The following is a 12,637-nucleotide window of genomic DNA, read 5'->3' on the forward strand; positions in this document are numbered from 1 at the left end:
AGGACAACAGGTATGGTTGAGAGCTCACCAGAGAGGTCATGGTGAATCCGATGACCTCGATACAGCCGTCGTCGTGTCTTTGCGGCTCAAAATCAAGGTGCTCACTGGGGTGACCCCACGGCTTGGTGCCGGCACAGTAACTATAGCAGACAATCAAAATACAACACTTGATAACAGGTATAATTAATAATTATTTATAACTTGATGCAAACATGTCTGAGCTATTATTATGTATTTTAATAAGACTTCTAATATGGTATGTCTCTATATTAAAGAAACGTTCTACCGACTCAAAATGGCTGGTATTTTGTCAGGCCATAGAAATGCACTAGATAGGTCAACTCCTAGCTTTGCAATGACCTCTTCTGTGACAGCATGGGCAGAGCTATTGATAGACATCTTCAATTTAAAGTAGTCAATTTATTACTTATTATTATACCTCTATGAGTGTATAGGCATAGATGTGTAAATAAACTGAAAAGGTGAATACCACCAACTACTATACTGGAGTGTGTATAGTCTGAACAGGTAAAAGCTAAGGTTGGTTACTGCCACCTGCAGCGGTTATAGAATGTTTGCTCAGGAGCGTAATTCATTGGTTGACCCCTCCCGCTGACCTGGATGGAATTATGGGGATCCTTCTTTAACCCATAGCAAGTCCCATGCAAAACAGACTACGAGTCACTCTCATAATGCGATGAATATATCACATTATAAGGGTGTCATACAGCACATGCTCATGTTATGTCTTACACTGCTGCATCATAATGCCATCTGGTCCATTTGTATCGTTCTGTGTGTCCATTGAATTGGCTCAATTTCTATTAATGGGAGTGTAAACATTGCATTCGGAAAGTATTCAGACCCCTTGACTTTTTCCACATTTTGTTACGTTACAGCCTTACTCTAAAATGGATTCAATTGTTTTTTCCCCCTCATCAATCTATACACAATACCCCATATACACAAAGCAAAGACAGGTTTTTAGACATTTTTGCAAATGTATTAAAAAAAACTGACATTTCACATTTACATAAGTGTTCAGACCCTTTACTCAGTACTTTGAAGCACCTTTGGCAGCGATTACAGCCTTGTCTTCTTGGGTATGACGCTACAAGCTTGACACACCTGTATTTGGGGAGTTTCTTCCCTTCTTCTCTGCAGATCCTCTCAAGCTCTGTCAGGTTGGATGTGGAGAGTCACTGCACAGCTATTTTCAGGGTCTCTCCAGAGATGTTCAATCAGGTTCAAGTCCGGGCTCTGGCTGGGCCACTCAAGGACATTCTGGAGCAGGTTTTCATCACGAATCTCTCTGTACTTTGCTCCGTTCATCTTTCCCTCGATCCTGACCAGTCTCCCAGTCCCTGATGCTGAAAAACATCCCCACTGCATGATGCTGCCACCACCATCCTTCACCGTAGGGATGGTACCAGGTTTCCTCCAGACGTGACGCTTGGCATTCAGGCCAAAGAGTTCCATCTCGGTTTCATCAGAACAGAGGATCTTGTTTCTCATGGCCTGAGAGCCCTTGAGGTGCCTTTTGGCAAACTCCAAGTGGGCTGTCATGTGCCTTTTATTGAGGAGTGGCTTCCATCTGGCCACTCTACCGTAAAGGCCTGATTGTTGGAGTGCTACAGAGATGGTTGTCCTTCTCAAAGGTTCTCCCATCTCCACAGAGGAACTCGGGAGCTCTGTCAGAGTGACCACCAGGTTCTTGGTCACCTCCCTGACCAAGGCCCTTCTCCCCCAATTGCTCAGTTTGACCGGGCGGACAGCTCTAGGAAGGGTCTTGGTTGTTCCAAACTTCTCCCATTTAAGAATGATGGAGGCCATTGTGTTCTTGGGGGACCTTTAACGCCGCAGAAATGTTTTGTTACCCTGTGCCTTGACACAATCCTGTCTCGGAGTTCTAAGGACAATGGCTTGGTTTTTGCTTTGACATGCACTGTCAACTGTGGGACCTTATATAGAGAGTTGTGTGCCTTTCCAAATCATATCCAATCAACTGACTTTACCACAGGTGGACTCCAATCAAGTTGTAGAAACATCTCAAAGATGATCAATGGAAACAGGATGCACCTGAGCTCAATTTCGAGTCTCATAGCAAAGGGTCTGATTACTTATGTAAATAAGTTTTTTTTTAAATTTATTTTAATTTTTATACATTTGCAAAAATGTCTAAAAACCTTTCTTCGCGTCGTCATTATGGAGTATTGTGTGTAGACTGATGATGACATTTTTTTTATTTAATCAATTTTAAAATAAGGATGTAATGTCACAAAATGTGGAAAAAGTCAAGGGGTCTGAAGACGTTGAATGCAGGTGCATCCAGTTTCAAAATATTCTAAACGCTTACCTGGGAATGTTGAGGAACACAAGACATTGCAACTTCAGGTCCTGGACTTTGGAGGTGAGGTCTGTGCCGTCACACTGACAAAGAGGGGTTTCAGAAAAACAGAGTACAGACCATAGAGTTACACATATATCTCTAGAATGGACATTGGTATCCTAGAAACATGCCTACAAATCTACCATCTTCACCATGAAAATGTTCATTCTAGAAACTCATCAAATATGGAAAATAGACACTCAGTCTTGGGACACATCCACATTCTTTCTCGTTGTGCTCTGGGTCTTAGTCCCATTCAGGTCTAGAAGTGCACTCACCACAACTTTAATGTGTTTGGCAAGGTCTTTGGAGCTGCCACTCAGAAAGTCAGAGAAGGCCGTCTGCAATAAAGAATCAGGTTTGAGTTCAGTAGAAAAAACAGTTTGAAACAAAGTGAAATGGGGTACTATCTGGACTTGTCCAATAAGAACACTGGCTTTCCGTTTAAAACCGTTTTGAAACATTTTACCCTAATGAACATGCCCTAGATATATAGTAAAGCAGATCAGACACATAACAAACAACTCCATAGTGGGAGAGGAGCAAAGTTATATATTTTGTCAAAGCACTCACCCCTGCATAGAACATCTTATTCCGCAAACGGCTGTTGAATTTCTCTGGGTTGGCCTCTAAGGAGAGAGAGACTTCTTTAGACTGTTGCTGCAGTAACATTTATTATAGTGACTCATTTCAGCTAGCGAAAGATGCACAAACCTCTGGACTCGTGGAACCCCAGTGTGACGTGAGCGTCAAAGCCGAGGCTGAAGTAGTTGTTGAAGACATCAATTGGGAGCTAACAAACAAAGCAGAGACACCCGATGTCAACAGAAATACAGTGCCTTCCGTAATTATTGGGACAGTGACAAATGTTTGGTTTCTTTGGCTCTTTACTCCAATACTTTTGGTCCCCTGAAATGGGGGGACTATGTCCAAAAAGTCCTCGAATTTCTAAACGGTTCACCCGATATGGATGAAAATATCATCAAATTAAAGCGGACAGTCTGCACTTTAACCTCATAGTCATTGTATCATCACCAAATCCAAAGTGCTGGAGTACAGAGCCAAAACAACAACAAAATTGTCAATGTGAAAATAATTACAGGGCTGATGTACATACAGTAGATCAGCATACTGGTAGCACTGTTTATCCAAGAAAATGTTTCATTCATGTTACACAAATCCCATAATCAAATCAAACTTTATTTAAAGTGCATTTTAAATTACAACACACTTCAAATGAAAACAATAATAGAAGGAGGATGTGTAAAAACGTATAGGTATGGCTAAAGCATGGCTAAAAGGTGGGTTTTTAAAAGTGATTTAAAAACCTCTATGGTGTCTGCCCCTCTTACCCGACAGGCCAGCTGTTCCACAACTGAGGTGCTTTACTAGAGAACACTCCGTCCCCCGCCTTGGTTCTGCATCTAGGAACCTTAAGCAGTCCGGCTCCTTGGGAGCGGAGCGCCCTCACTGGGTTGTATTGAACGAGCATGTCCGTCAGATAAAAGGGGGCAAGGCCATGCAGTGCCTTAAAAGTTAAGAGTAAGATCTTAAAATCAGACCGATAGTTTACAGGCAGCCAGTGTAGTGCAGATAAAACTGGAGTAATGTTCTCCTGCCTTCTGGTGTTAGTTAAAATCTGAGCTGCAGTGTTCTGTACAAGTTGTAGACTTCTAATATTACAGTCTGAGCAGCTGGAGAGGAGGGCATTACAGTAGTCTAGGCTAGATGAAACAAATGCATGGATGAAGTGTCTAATTCTGGAAACGTTCCTGAGATTGAAGTATGCTGTTTTGGACGCGCTTTTTATGTTGTTGTAAAAAGGAAGGCCGGGGTCAAAGGTAACACCAAGGTTTTTAAGAACCATATTTGCTGTAATGAGGCAACCATCAATGTTGACAGTGAGGTCTGACACATTGTTGGTAAATGTATTGTGGCCAAGTAGCATAATTTCTGTCTTATCAGAGTTTAAAAGCAACAAGTTGTCATCCAGTGTTTAACATTTGTGATGCAAGTCTCATGCATCGTCTGGGTTAAAATATTATAATAATTGGGTATCATCAGCGTTGCAACGAAAGTGGATGTTGTGCTTGCAGATGACATTACCAAGGTGTAGCATGTACAAGTAAAATAAAAGGGGTCCAAGCACAGAACCTTGGGGAACGCCACATTCAACCTTGGAACATTCAGATGAATTATCACCCAGCTTAATGAATTGATACCACTCAGAGAGGTATGATTTGAACCAGTTGAGAACCTGTCCTCGTAGACCAACCAAGTATTCTAGCCTCTTAGTGAGAATAGCATGATCAATCGTATCGAAGGCAGCACTTAAATCTAAAAGAACAAGAATAGAGCCGTGACCATGGTAAGAGGAAAACATTTGGTCATTTACTACCTTGACAAGTGCAGTCTCAGTGCTGTGAAATGGTCTAAAACCGTATTGGTAGGTTTCAAAGATACTGTGTGAATTTTAAAAGGGCGTCAGCCGCTGGGCTACGGAGCTATCAAGTATCTTCGAAAGAAGGGGAGGTTTGAGATTGGCCTAATTACAATGAATTTAAGAGACTGATCATAGCATATACCGTCAAAAATATATTAAGCAATTACAAACGACATCCTTCAATCACATTTTATTTTAAAATGTTATGCTTGTGATGTCCTTATCTCTATGCAGAGACATAAAACAATGCAAATACTAATAGTAAAATTAGCCTATAAGCTTTTGACGACTGGTGTGAGACACTCTAAACTGAGTTAACCTTGTCTGTCTGGTGCTCGTCCTTCTCCTCCTGAACGGCCTCTGGGTTGGGCTCCACCAGGAGGTTCCAGCGATCCAACTGCACCACGTTCCCATCCTCCACATGAGACAGAATCTTAGACACTGGCTCATCAGTGTAACCCTGCGGGAAGAGACGAGAGAGGAATTTCACAAAAACAAAAGACAAAAACATACATCCTCAATATCTAACTGAAATCATTTAAACAATATTGAAACAATACAACTTGTATTGTGTTAATCTAATTGCTGATGGTGTCTTTTCTTGGTACTGTGTCTCATTCCTCATTTTGCCTCTCTGATGACACAAGATAGCCTACTTAGCCTACCCAAGACAGCCTATAGCCTAACAGCGATTCAATAGCCCATGGTATTTTTAAGCAATAAGACCCACGGGGGTGTGGTATACGACCAATATACCACGGCTAATGGCTGTTCTTAACCACGACGCAACGCAGAGTGCTTGAATACAGCCCTTAGCTGTGGTATATTGGCCATATACCAAACTACAGTTTATAATCTAGGATAAATCCCTAGTTCATGGAGTGGTTCCACACAGCCAGCCACTCACCCCTCCCCAGTTGAGAGTCCTGGCCAGGTCGTTCCCCGTCCCCAAGGGCAGGACAGCCACGGCAGGCGCAGGGTTCAACTGGAGCTGGTCCAGGACAGACAGGATCCAACCCACCTGGCAAACCAGGTAATTAGAACAAGTATTCACTTTCTGAATGACACACGCCACAGTCAGAGGCAGACAGTGATCTATTCCCTCTACTTACAGTCCTTATATGCATTACATTTCAGGATTTTCAATTATTATATTAATTATAATATTACTAATGTGAAGCGCTGATGTCTAGTACTCACTGTTCCATCCCCTCCACACGCCAAAATCCGCAGGTTGGGCACTTTGGAATACATTTCTAACCTTGAGGGATAAAAACACAACCGGCACACTAACGTTGTTATATCATTCTAAACATGACCAAACTGTTAACGTTTGTGAATGCAGTTGTTGCGTGTTTCTTACCCCTCCTTGGGCCCTCCCTGGGTGAGGTCAAACACCTGTCGGGGGTTGAGGTACCACATGAACGACTGGATGATCTTGGCTCCCTGCAAAACAATAGACATGAGTGTAGCAGGGGTGATTTGGAACTACGGCTGTGGCGGTAATTGAATTTTGTCAGCCGGTAATTGTCATTAAAAATGACTGCCGGTCTCATGGTAGTTGACCATTAATTAACATAAACATGTTTAGCATCTCTGGGCTTCCACGCATACAAGCTGCCATTGGAACATCTACATTTTAAAAAGTCTAATTAATTAATTTAATACAGCCTATACCATCACAATAAAATAGATTAGGCCTATAAATCTAGGAATGTCATAGAAAACAAAACATAAGGGCTGCATGTTGATGTTAAAAAAACAACATTGTCCTCATCATTCAGATTATTCAAAATCAATCATGAAGTGTTCAGAAAGTGATTGGAGGGACAATAGAGAGCTGCGTACCAGGCCATTAGCGAAAGCCGTTAACAAATTTGGTAGACTATCCATCAGCGCCATTCATATGCAAAGTTTTTGATGGGATTACTGTGACCAACGTTCACAGGGATTTAACTACGTTATGAATTGTGACTGCCGGTGTGGCGGTAATACGGTCACCGCGACAGCCATATTTGGAATTCACGTGATGAGGTAGCCCTGTCAGAGTAGTAACACATATGTTGCTCTCTAACATAAAATACTTTACTGTAAAGGTTAAGCTGTTGGGTCGGGGTCCCACAACGCATCAACATCATCAGTAATTCATTTCTACACTAAGGGATGTAGAAAGTGTAACTAACTTCAGCGTAAATCTCTCATTGACATCAATGTACAGTGCATTCGGAAAGTATTCAGACCCCTTAACTTTTTACACGTTTTGTTACGTTACAGCCTTATTCTAAATTTGATTAAATAGGTATTTTTTTTATCATCAATCGACACACAATACCCCAAAACAAAGCAAAAACAGTTAACATTTTTGCTAATTTATCAAAAATAAAAAACTGAAATAGCACATTTACATAAGTATTCAGACCCTTTACTCAGTACTTTGTTGAAGCACCTTTGGCAGTAATTACAGCCTCAAGTCTTCTTGGGTATGGCTCTCGTTTCTCCCATTCATCTCTGCAGATCCTCTCAAGCTCTGTCAGGTTGGATGGAGAGAGTCGCTGCACAGCTATTTTCAGATCTCTCCAGAGATATTAGATCGGGTTCAAGTCTAGGCTCTGGCTGGGCGACTCAAGGACAGTCAAAGACTTGTCCCGAAGCCACTCCTGAGTTGTCTTGGCTGTGTGCTTAGGGTCGTTGTCCTGATGGAAGGTGAACCTTCACCACAGTCTGAGGTCCAGAGAGCTCTGGAGCAGGTTTTCATCAATGATCTCTCTGTACTTTGCGCCGTTCATCTTTCACTCAATCCTGAATAGTCTCCCAGTCCCTGCTGCTGAAAAACTTCCCCACTGTATGATGCTGCCACCACCATGCTTCACCGTAGGGATGGTGTCAGGTTTCCTCCAGATGTGACGCTTGGCATTCAGGCCAAAGAGTTCAATTTTGGTTTCATCAGACCAGAGCATCTTGTTTCTCATGGTCTGAGTCCTTCAGGTGCCTTTTGGCAAACTCCAAGCGGGCTGTCATGTGCCTTTTACTGAGGAGTGTGGCTTCCGTCCGGCCACTCTACCATAAAGGCCTGATTGGTGGAGTGCTGCAGAGACGTTTGTCCTTCTGGAAGGTTCTCCCATCTCCTCAGAGGAACTCTGGAGCCCTGCTGGACTGACCATCGGGTTCTTGGTCACCTCCCTGACCAAGGCCCTTCTCCCCCAATTGCTCAGTTTGCCCAGGCGGCCAGCTCTAGGAAGAGTGTTGGTGGTTCCAAACTTCTTCCATTTAAGAATGATGGAGGCCACTGTGTTCTTTTGGTACCCTTCCCCAGATCTGTGCCGACACAATCCTGTCTCGGAGCTCTACGGACAATTCCTTCGACCTCATGGCTTGGTCTGACATGCACTGTCAACTGTGGGACCTTATATAGACAGGTGTGTACCTTTCCAAATCATGTCCAATCAATTGCATTTATCACAGGTGGACTCCAATCAAGTTGTAGAAACATCTCAAGGATGATCAATATAGACAGGATGCACCTGAGCTCAATTTCGAGTCTCATAGCAAAAGCGTCTGAAAACGTATGTGAATTATATTCATATGTTTTATACATTTGCAAAAATGTATAAAAACCTGTTTTCACATTTTCATTATGGTGATTGTGTGTAGATTGATGAGGAATGTTTTATTTAATCAATTTTAGAATAAGGCTGTAACTTAACAAAATGTGGAAAAAGTCAAGGGGTCTGAATACTTTCCGAATGCACTGTATGTTTGAGTTGTGTGGACATATCCCCATACACAGTGGTTTCAAGGGAGCTGTGGACATTGAGCAAACTCACCTGGTTGCCTCCACTTTTGGGGTTGACGAACACCAGCAGAGGTTTCATGAGTTGCGAGGGAACAGGCTTTACTATGAAGGGCTTCCACCGACCATCCTGGAGCAGAGAAAACAGTCGAGACACGAAGATCGCCGCCTCTGTTATCTCAATGTTCTCATCGTCAAATGAGATAACTTAAGAGATCATTATCATAATCACAATATTTATATGTTAATACGATTTTCCTTACCTCTACTACCTTCTTACTCGGCTTTCCTTTCAGAGATGTGCGTTTCTTCTTTTTACTTGATTTTAATGATGTCTGAGGAGACAAAAACAAATACATCCATTGAATCAACATAACTGTGTGTGTGTGTGTGTGTGTGTGTGTGTGTGTGTGTGTGTGTGTGTGTGTGTGTGTGTGTGTGTGTGTGTGTGTGTGTGTGTGTGTTGATCATGATCATTGCAGTACCTGTGGTTTGCGGACCCGGATGATCCAGGTGGGCGGCACTATGACGGAGGCGTGAGCTCCCAGCGAGCAAGGCTCCTCAATCTGCTGTAGCATGAAGCACGTCACCTTGTTGTGATACTGGACAGAGGAGAGTACAACAATCAATAACCATACCAAAGTTACCCAAGTCAGGATACACAACTCCACTCTCTGCTCCAAACTGAAATATCCATCTCAAACTGACCCAAAGTTAGTATGTCCCAATTTGCTCCCCATCCTTTCCCCTTGGCCTTAACCTTTCTATGTTTGCAGAACTGTAAGGTGGAAGAAACCAAGTGGAAGCTCGACCACTAAACTGTGTATACCTATCCAGACCCTTCAGATGTGCAAACATCGAAGAGTTAGTGCCAAGGGAAAAGGGTTGGGTGTGAATAGGGACCATACTTTTAACAGTTGATACAGCCTATGGACTACGGGTACTTACTGCCTGTTTGCACCAAGAACAGCTGATTGCAACAATCTCTTTACTATGGAATGAGAACTTCTGTTGAAAACCCTGTAGAGGAATAAGTAACATTTTACAAATTTGCGTTGACAGCTCTTAATGGTTTGCAGTACTTGAGTATATGTAGAGCAGGGGTGTCAAACTCCTTCCACGGAGGGCCAAGTGTCTGCAGGTTTTTGTTTTTTCCCATTCAATTAAACCTGAGACAACCGGGTGTGGGGAGTTCCTTACTAATTAGTGACCTTAATTCCTTTAATCAAGTACAAGGGTGGAGCGAAAACCCGCAGCCACTCGGTTGAATTTGACACCTGTGCTGTAGAGTGAGCTCCAAAAGTATTGGGACAGTGACACATGTTTTGTTGTTTTGGCTCCAGAAATGTGGATTTGAAATTATTATGACTATGAGGTTAAAGTGCAGACTGTCAGCTTTAATTTTAGGGTATTTTCCTCAGGTGAACCATTTAGAAGTTACAGTACTTTTTGTACATAGTCCCCAAATTTATAGGGGACCAAAGGTATTGGAACACATGCACTTATATGTGTATTAAAGTACTCAAAGGTTTAGTATTTGGTACCACATTCCTAGCACGCAATGATTACATCAAGCTTGTGACTCTACATAATTACGGATAGTCCTGAATCAGGGGTACTCGCAATGCCGTTGCGGGTACGTCAAATAGAAATGTGATTCACATGTTTTTTTTTTTTTATAAAAAATGTTTTTAAATAAAAAATACAAAAAATCTTTCACATTTTCAAACAGTACATTTCTATTTTCAAACTGGGTTATACATTTGGGTGAGTTTTTTTTCTCACCTGAGTAGCCTCGTTTCACTGCCAAAAATAAAATTTAGCCATCTAGTATTCAGCGAAATAACAACACAATGTCAAATATAGGTAGTCTAGTCAGATAATTAACATCCAATCACATAAACCGTTACTCTCTCACAGGAAACCTTTATTCTTGCGCAGACATTTAGAAACGACACATTATAATTAGAAAAATAAGCCACGGGAATTTTTGGAGCGAGAATAAAGACGACTTTTAAGTAGTAAGACATGTATAAAAGCAACAGATACCAGTAATAAGAAGGGGCTAGAAGCATCTTATATGGTGAGCTACCGAGTGGCTAGGACAGGCAAGCCCCGTACTATTGTGGAGGTCTTAAGTCTCCCTGCTGCTGCGGATATGGCTGGGACAATGCTGGGGGAAAATGCCCAAAAGAGTCAACAGAATGCCTTCATCAAACAACACTGTTTCACGACGCATCAGTGACATGGAAGGGGATGTTTTGAAACAATTACTGCTTTGCATACAAGCCAGTGAATTATATGCGTTACAGCTGGACGAGTCAACAGATGTGGCGGGCCTGGCACAGCTCCTGGTATATGCCTGTTACGTTTATGGGAGGTCAATTAAGGAAGACATCCTCTTCTGTATACCACTGGAAAACAGGACAACATGAGAGGATCTTTTTTAAGTACTGGACAGCTTTGTGACATCAAATGGACTTTGGTGGTCAAGATGTGTTGGTATGTGTACTGATGGGGCAAAAGCCATGACAGTGAGACAGAGTGGAGTGGTATCGTGTGAGCAAGCAGTTGCTCCCGACACCACTTGTGTACACTGCAGCATCCACCGAGAGGCTCTTGCTGCCAAGGGAATGCCTGACAGCTTGAAAGACGTTTTGGACACTACAGTGAAAATGGTTTACTTTGTTAAAGCAAGGCCCCTGAACTCTCGTGTACTTTCTGCATTATGCAATGATATGGGCAGTGACCATGTAACACTTTTACAACATACAGAAGTGCGCTGGTTATCAAGGGGCAAAGTATTGACACGTTTTTTGGAATTGAGAGACGAGCTTAAAGTTTTCTTTGCTGACCATAATTGTCACTTGTCTGACCGCTTGCATGGTGACGAGTTACTCACACAACTGGCCTATCTGGGTGATGTTTTTTCTCACCTGAATGATCTGAATCTAGGATTACAGGGACTCTCCGCAACTATATTCAATGAGCGGGACAAAATTGAGTTATGTGCATCCTTTCAAGCACACCCTTATCATTAACCTGTGGTGAGTTATTAACAATTTTGATGAACAAAAAAAGGTTTTATATGTACAATAGCTAAATAAAGAGCAAAATGATTGATTATTATTACTTGTGCCCTGGTTCTATAAGAGCTCTTTGTCACTTCCCACGAGCCAGGTTGTGACAAAAACTCACACTCATTATTTTGTTTAATAAATATATTGTATAGTGTGTGGCAGGCTTACAATGATGGCAAAAAACAACATTTGAGAGTGCATTGACCCTGGTGCTAGAGGGGATACACAGCTGGAGGTTGAATGTTTGAAGGGGTACGGGACTATAAAAAGTTTGGGAACCAACCTCTGTCCTGAATGAATCGTGAATAATGATGAGTGTTAAAGTTATAGATGCCCCCCAAATGCTAACCTCCACTGTTATTGTAATCGTGGGAGGTTAGCATGTCTTGGGGGTATGATATTTGTGCATCTGTAACTTTCTCACATCATTATTCAAAATTAATTTATGACTACACATAAGTTTAGAAACATATTCTATTCTTATTTACAGTAAAAGTGACTCCAAAATGGTACAATACATTATTTACCATTAATTTCTATTGATAACAAAGAAATCTGAAACACAACCAAAGCAAACAGCAAATGCATCCAACAAGTACACATAAGTACATTTTTCCAAATACTTTTGGTCCCCTAAAATGAAGGGACTATGTACAAAAAGTGCTGTAATTTCAGTTCACCCGAAATGGATGAAAATACCCTCAAATTAAAGCTGACAGTCTGCAGTTTAACCTCATAGTATCATTTCAATCTAAAGTGCTGGAGTACAGAGCCAAAACAACAAAAAATGTGTCACTTTCCCAATACTTTTTGACTTCTCCACATTTTGTGTTACAGCCTGAATTCAAAACAGATTAAATATTTTTTTCTCTCACCCATCTACTCACAACAACAAAGTAAAAACATGTTTTTCGAAATTTGTGCAGATTTATTAT

The 12,637-nt window shown here is 41.7% G+C and overlaps 1 protein-coding gene across 3 annotated transcripts in view; it reads right to left on the minus strand.

The window, feature by feature from the left end:
- dgkzb (diacylglycerol kinase, zeta b) overlaps positions 1–12,637 on the minus strand; it is an 85,902-nt gene that overhangs the window by 19,434 nt on the left and 53,831 nt on the right. For all 3 annotated transcript variants that reach the window (XM_042301324.1, XM_042301321.1, XM_042301323.1), the window contains exons 7-19: positions 9,571–9,642; positions 9,108–9,224; positions 8,886–8,957; positions 8,657–8,752; positions 6,196–6,278; positions 6,033–6,093; positions 5,740–5,853; positions 5,152–5,292; positions 3,104–3,182; positions 2,963–3,018; positions 2,668–2,730; positions 2,357–2,430; positions 29–140 (exon numbers count right to left, since the gene is read on the minus strand). In XM_042301324.1, the coding sequence (XP_042157258.1) occupies positions 29–140; positions 2,357–2,430; positions 2,668–2,730; positions 2,963–3,018; positions 3,104–3,182; positions 5,152–5,292; positions 5,740–5,853; positions 6,033–6,093; positions 6,196–6,278; positions 8,657–8,752; positions 8,886–8,957; positions 9,108–9,224; positions 9,571–9,642 (1,140 nt within the window). The remainder of the gene's footprint in view (positions 1–28; positions 141–2,356; positions 2,431–2,667; positions 2,731–2,962; positions 3,019–3,103; positions 3,183–5,151; positions 5,293–5,739; positions 5,854–6,032; positions 6,094–6,195; positions 6,279–8,656; positions 8,753–8,885; positions 8,958–9,107; positions 9,225–9,570; positions 9,643–12,637) is intronic.

Source organism: Oncorhynchus tshawytscha, linkage group LG19 (assembly GCF_018296145.1).
Source record: "Oncorhynchus tshawytscha isolate Ot180627B linkage group LG19, Otsh_v2.0, whole genome shotgun sequence".
NCBI classification, from domain to species: Eukaryota; Metazoa; Chordata; class Actinopteri; order Salmoniformes; family Salmonidae; genus Oncorhynchus; species Oncorhynchus tshawytscha.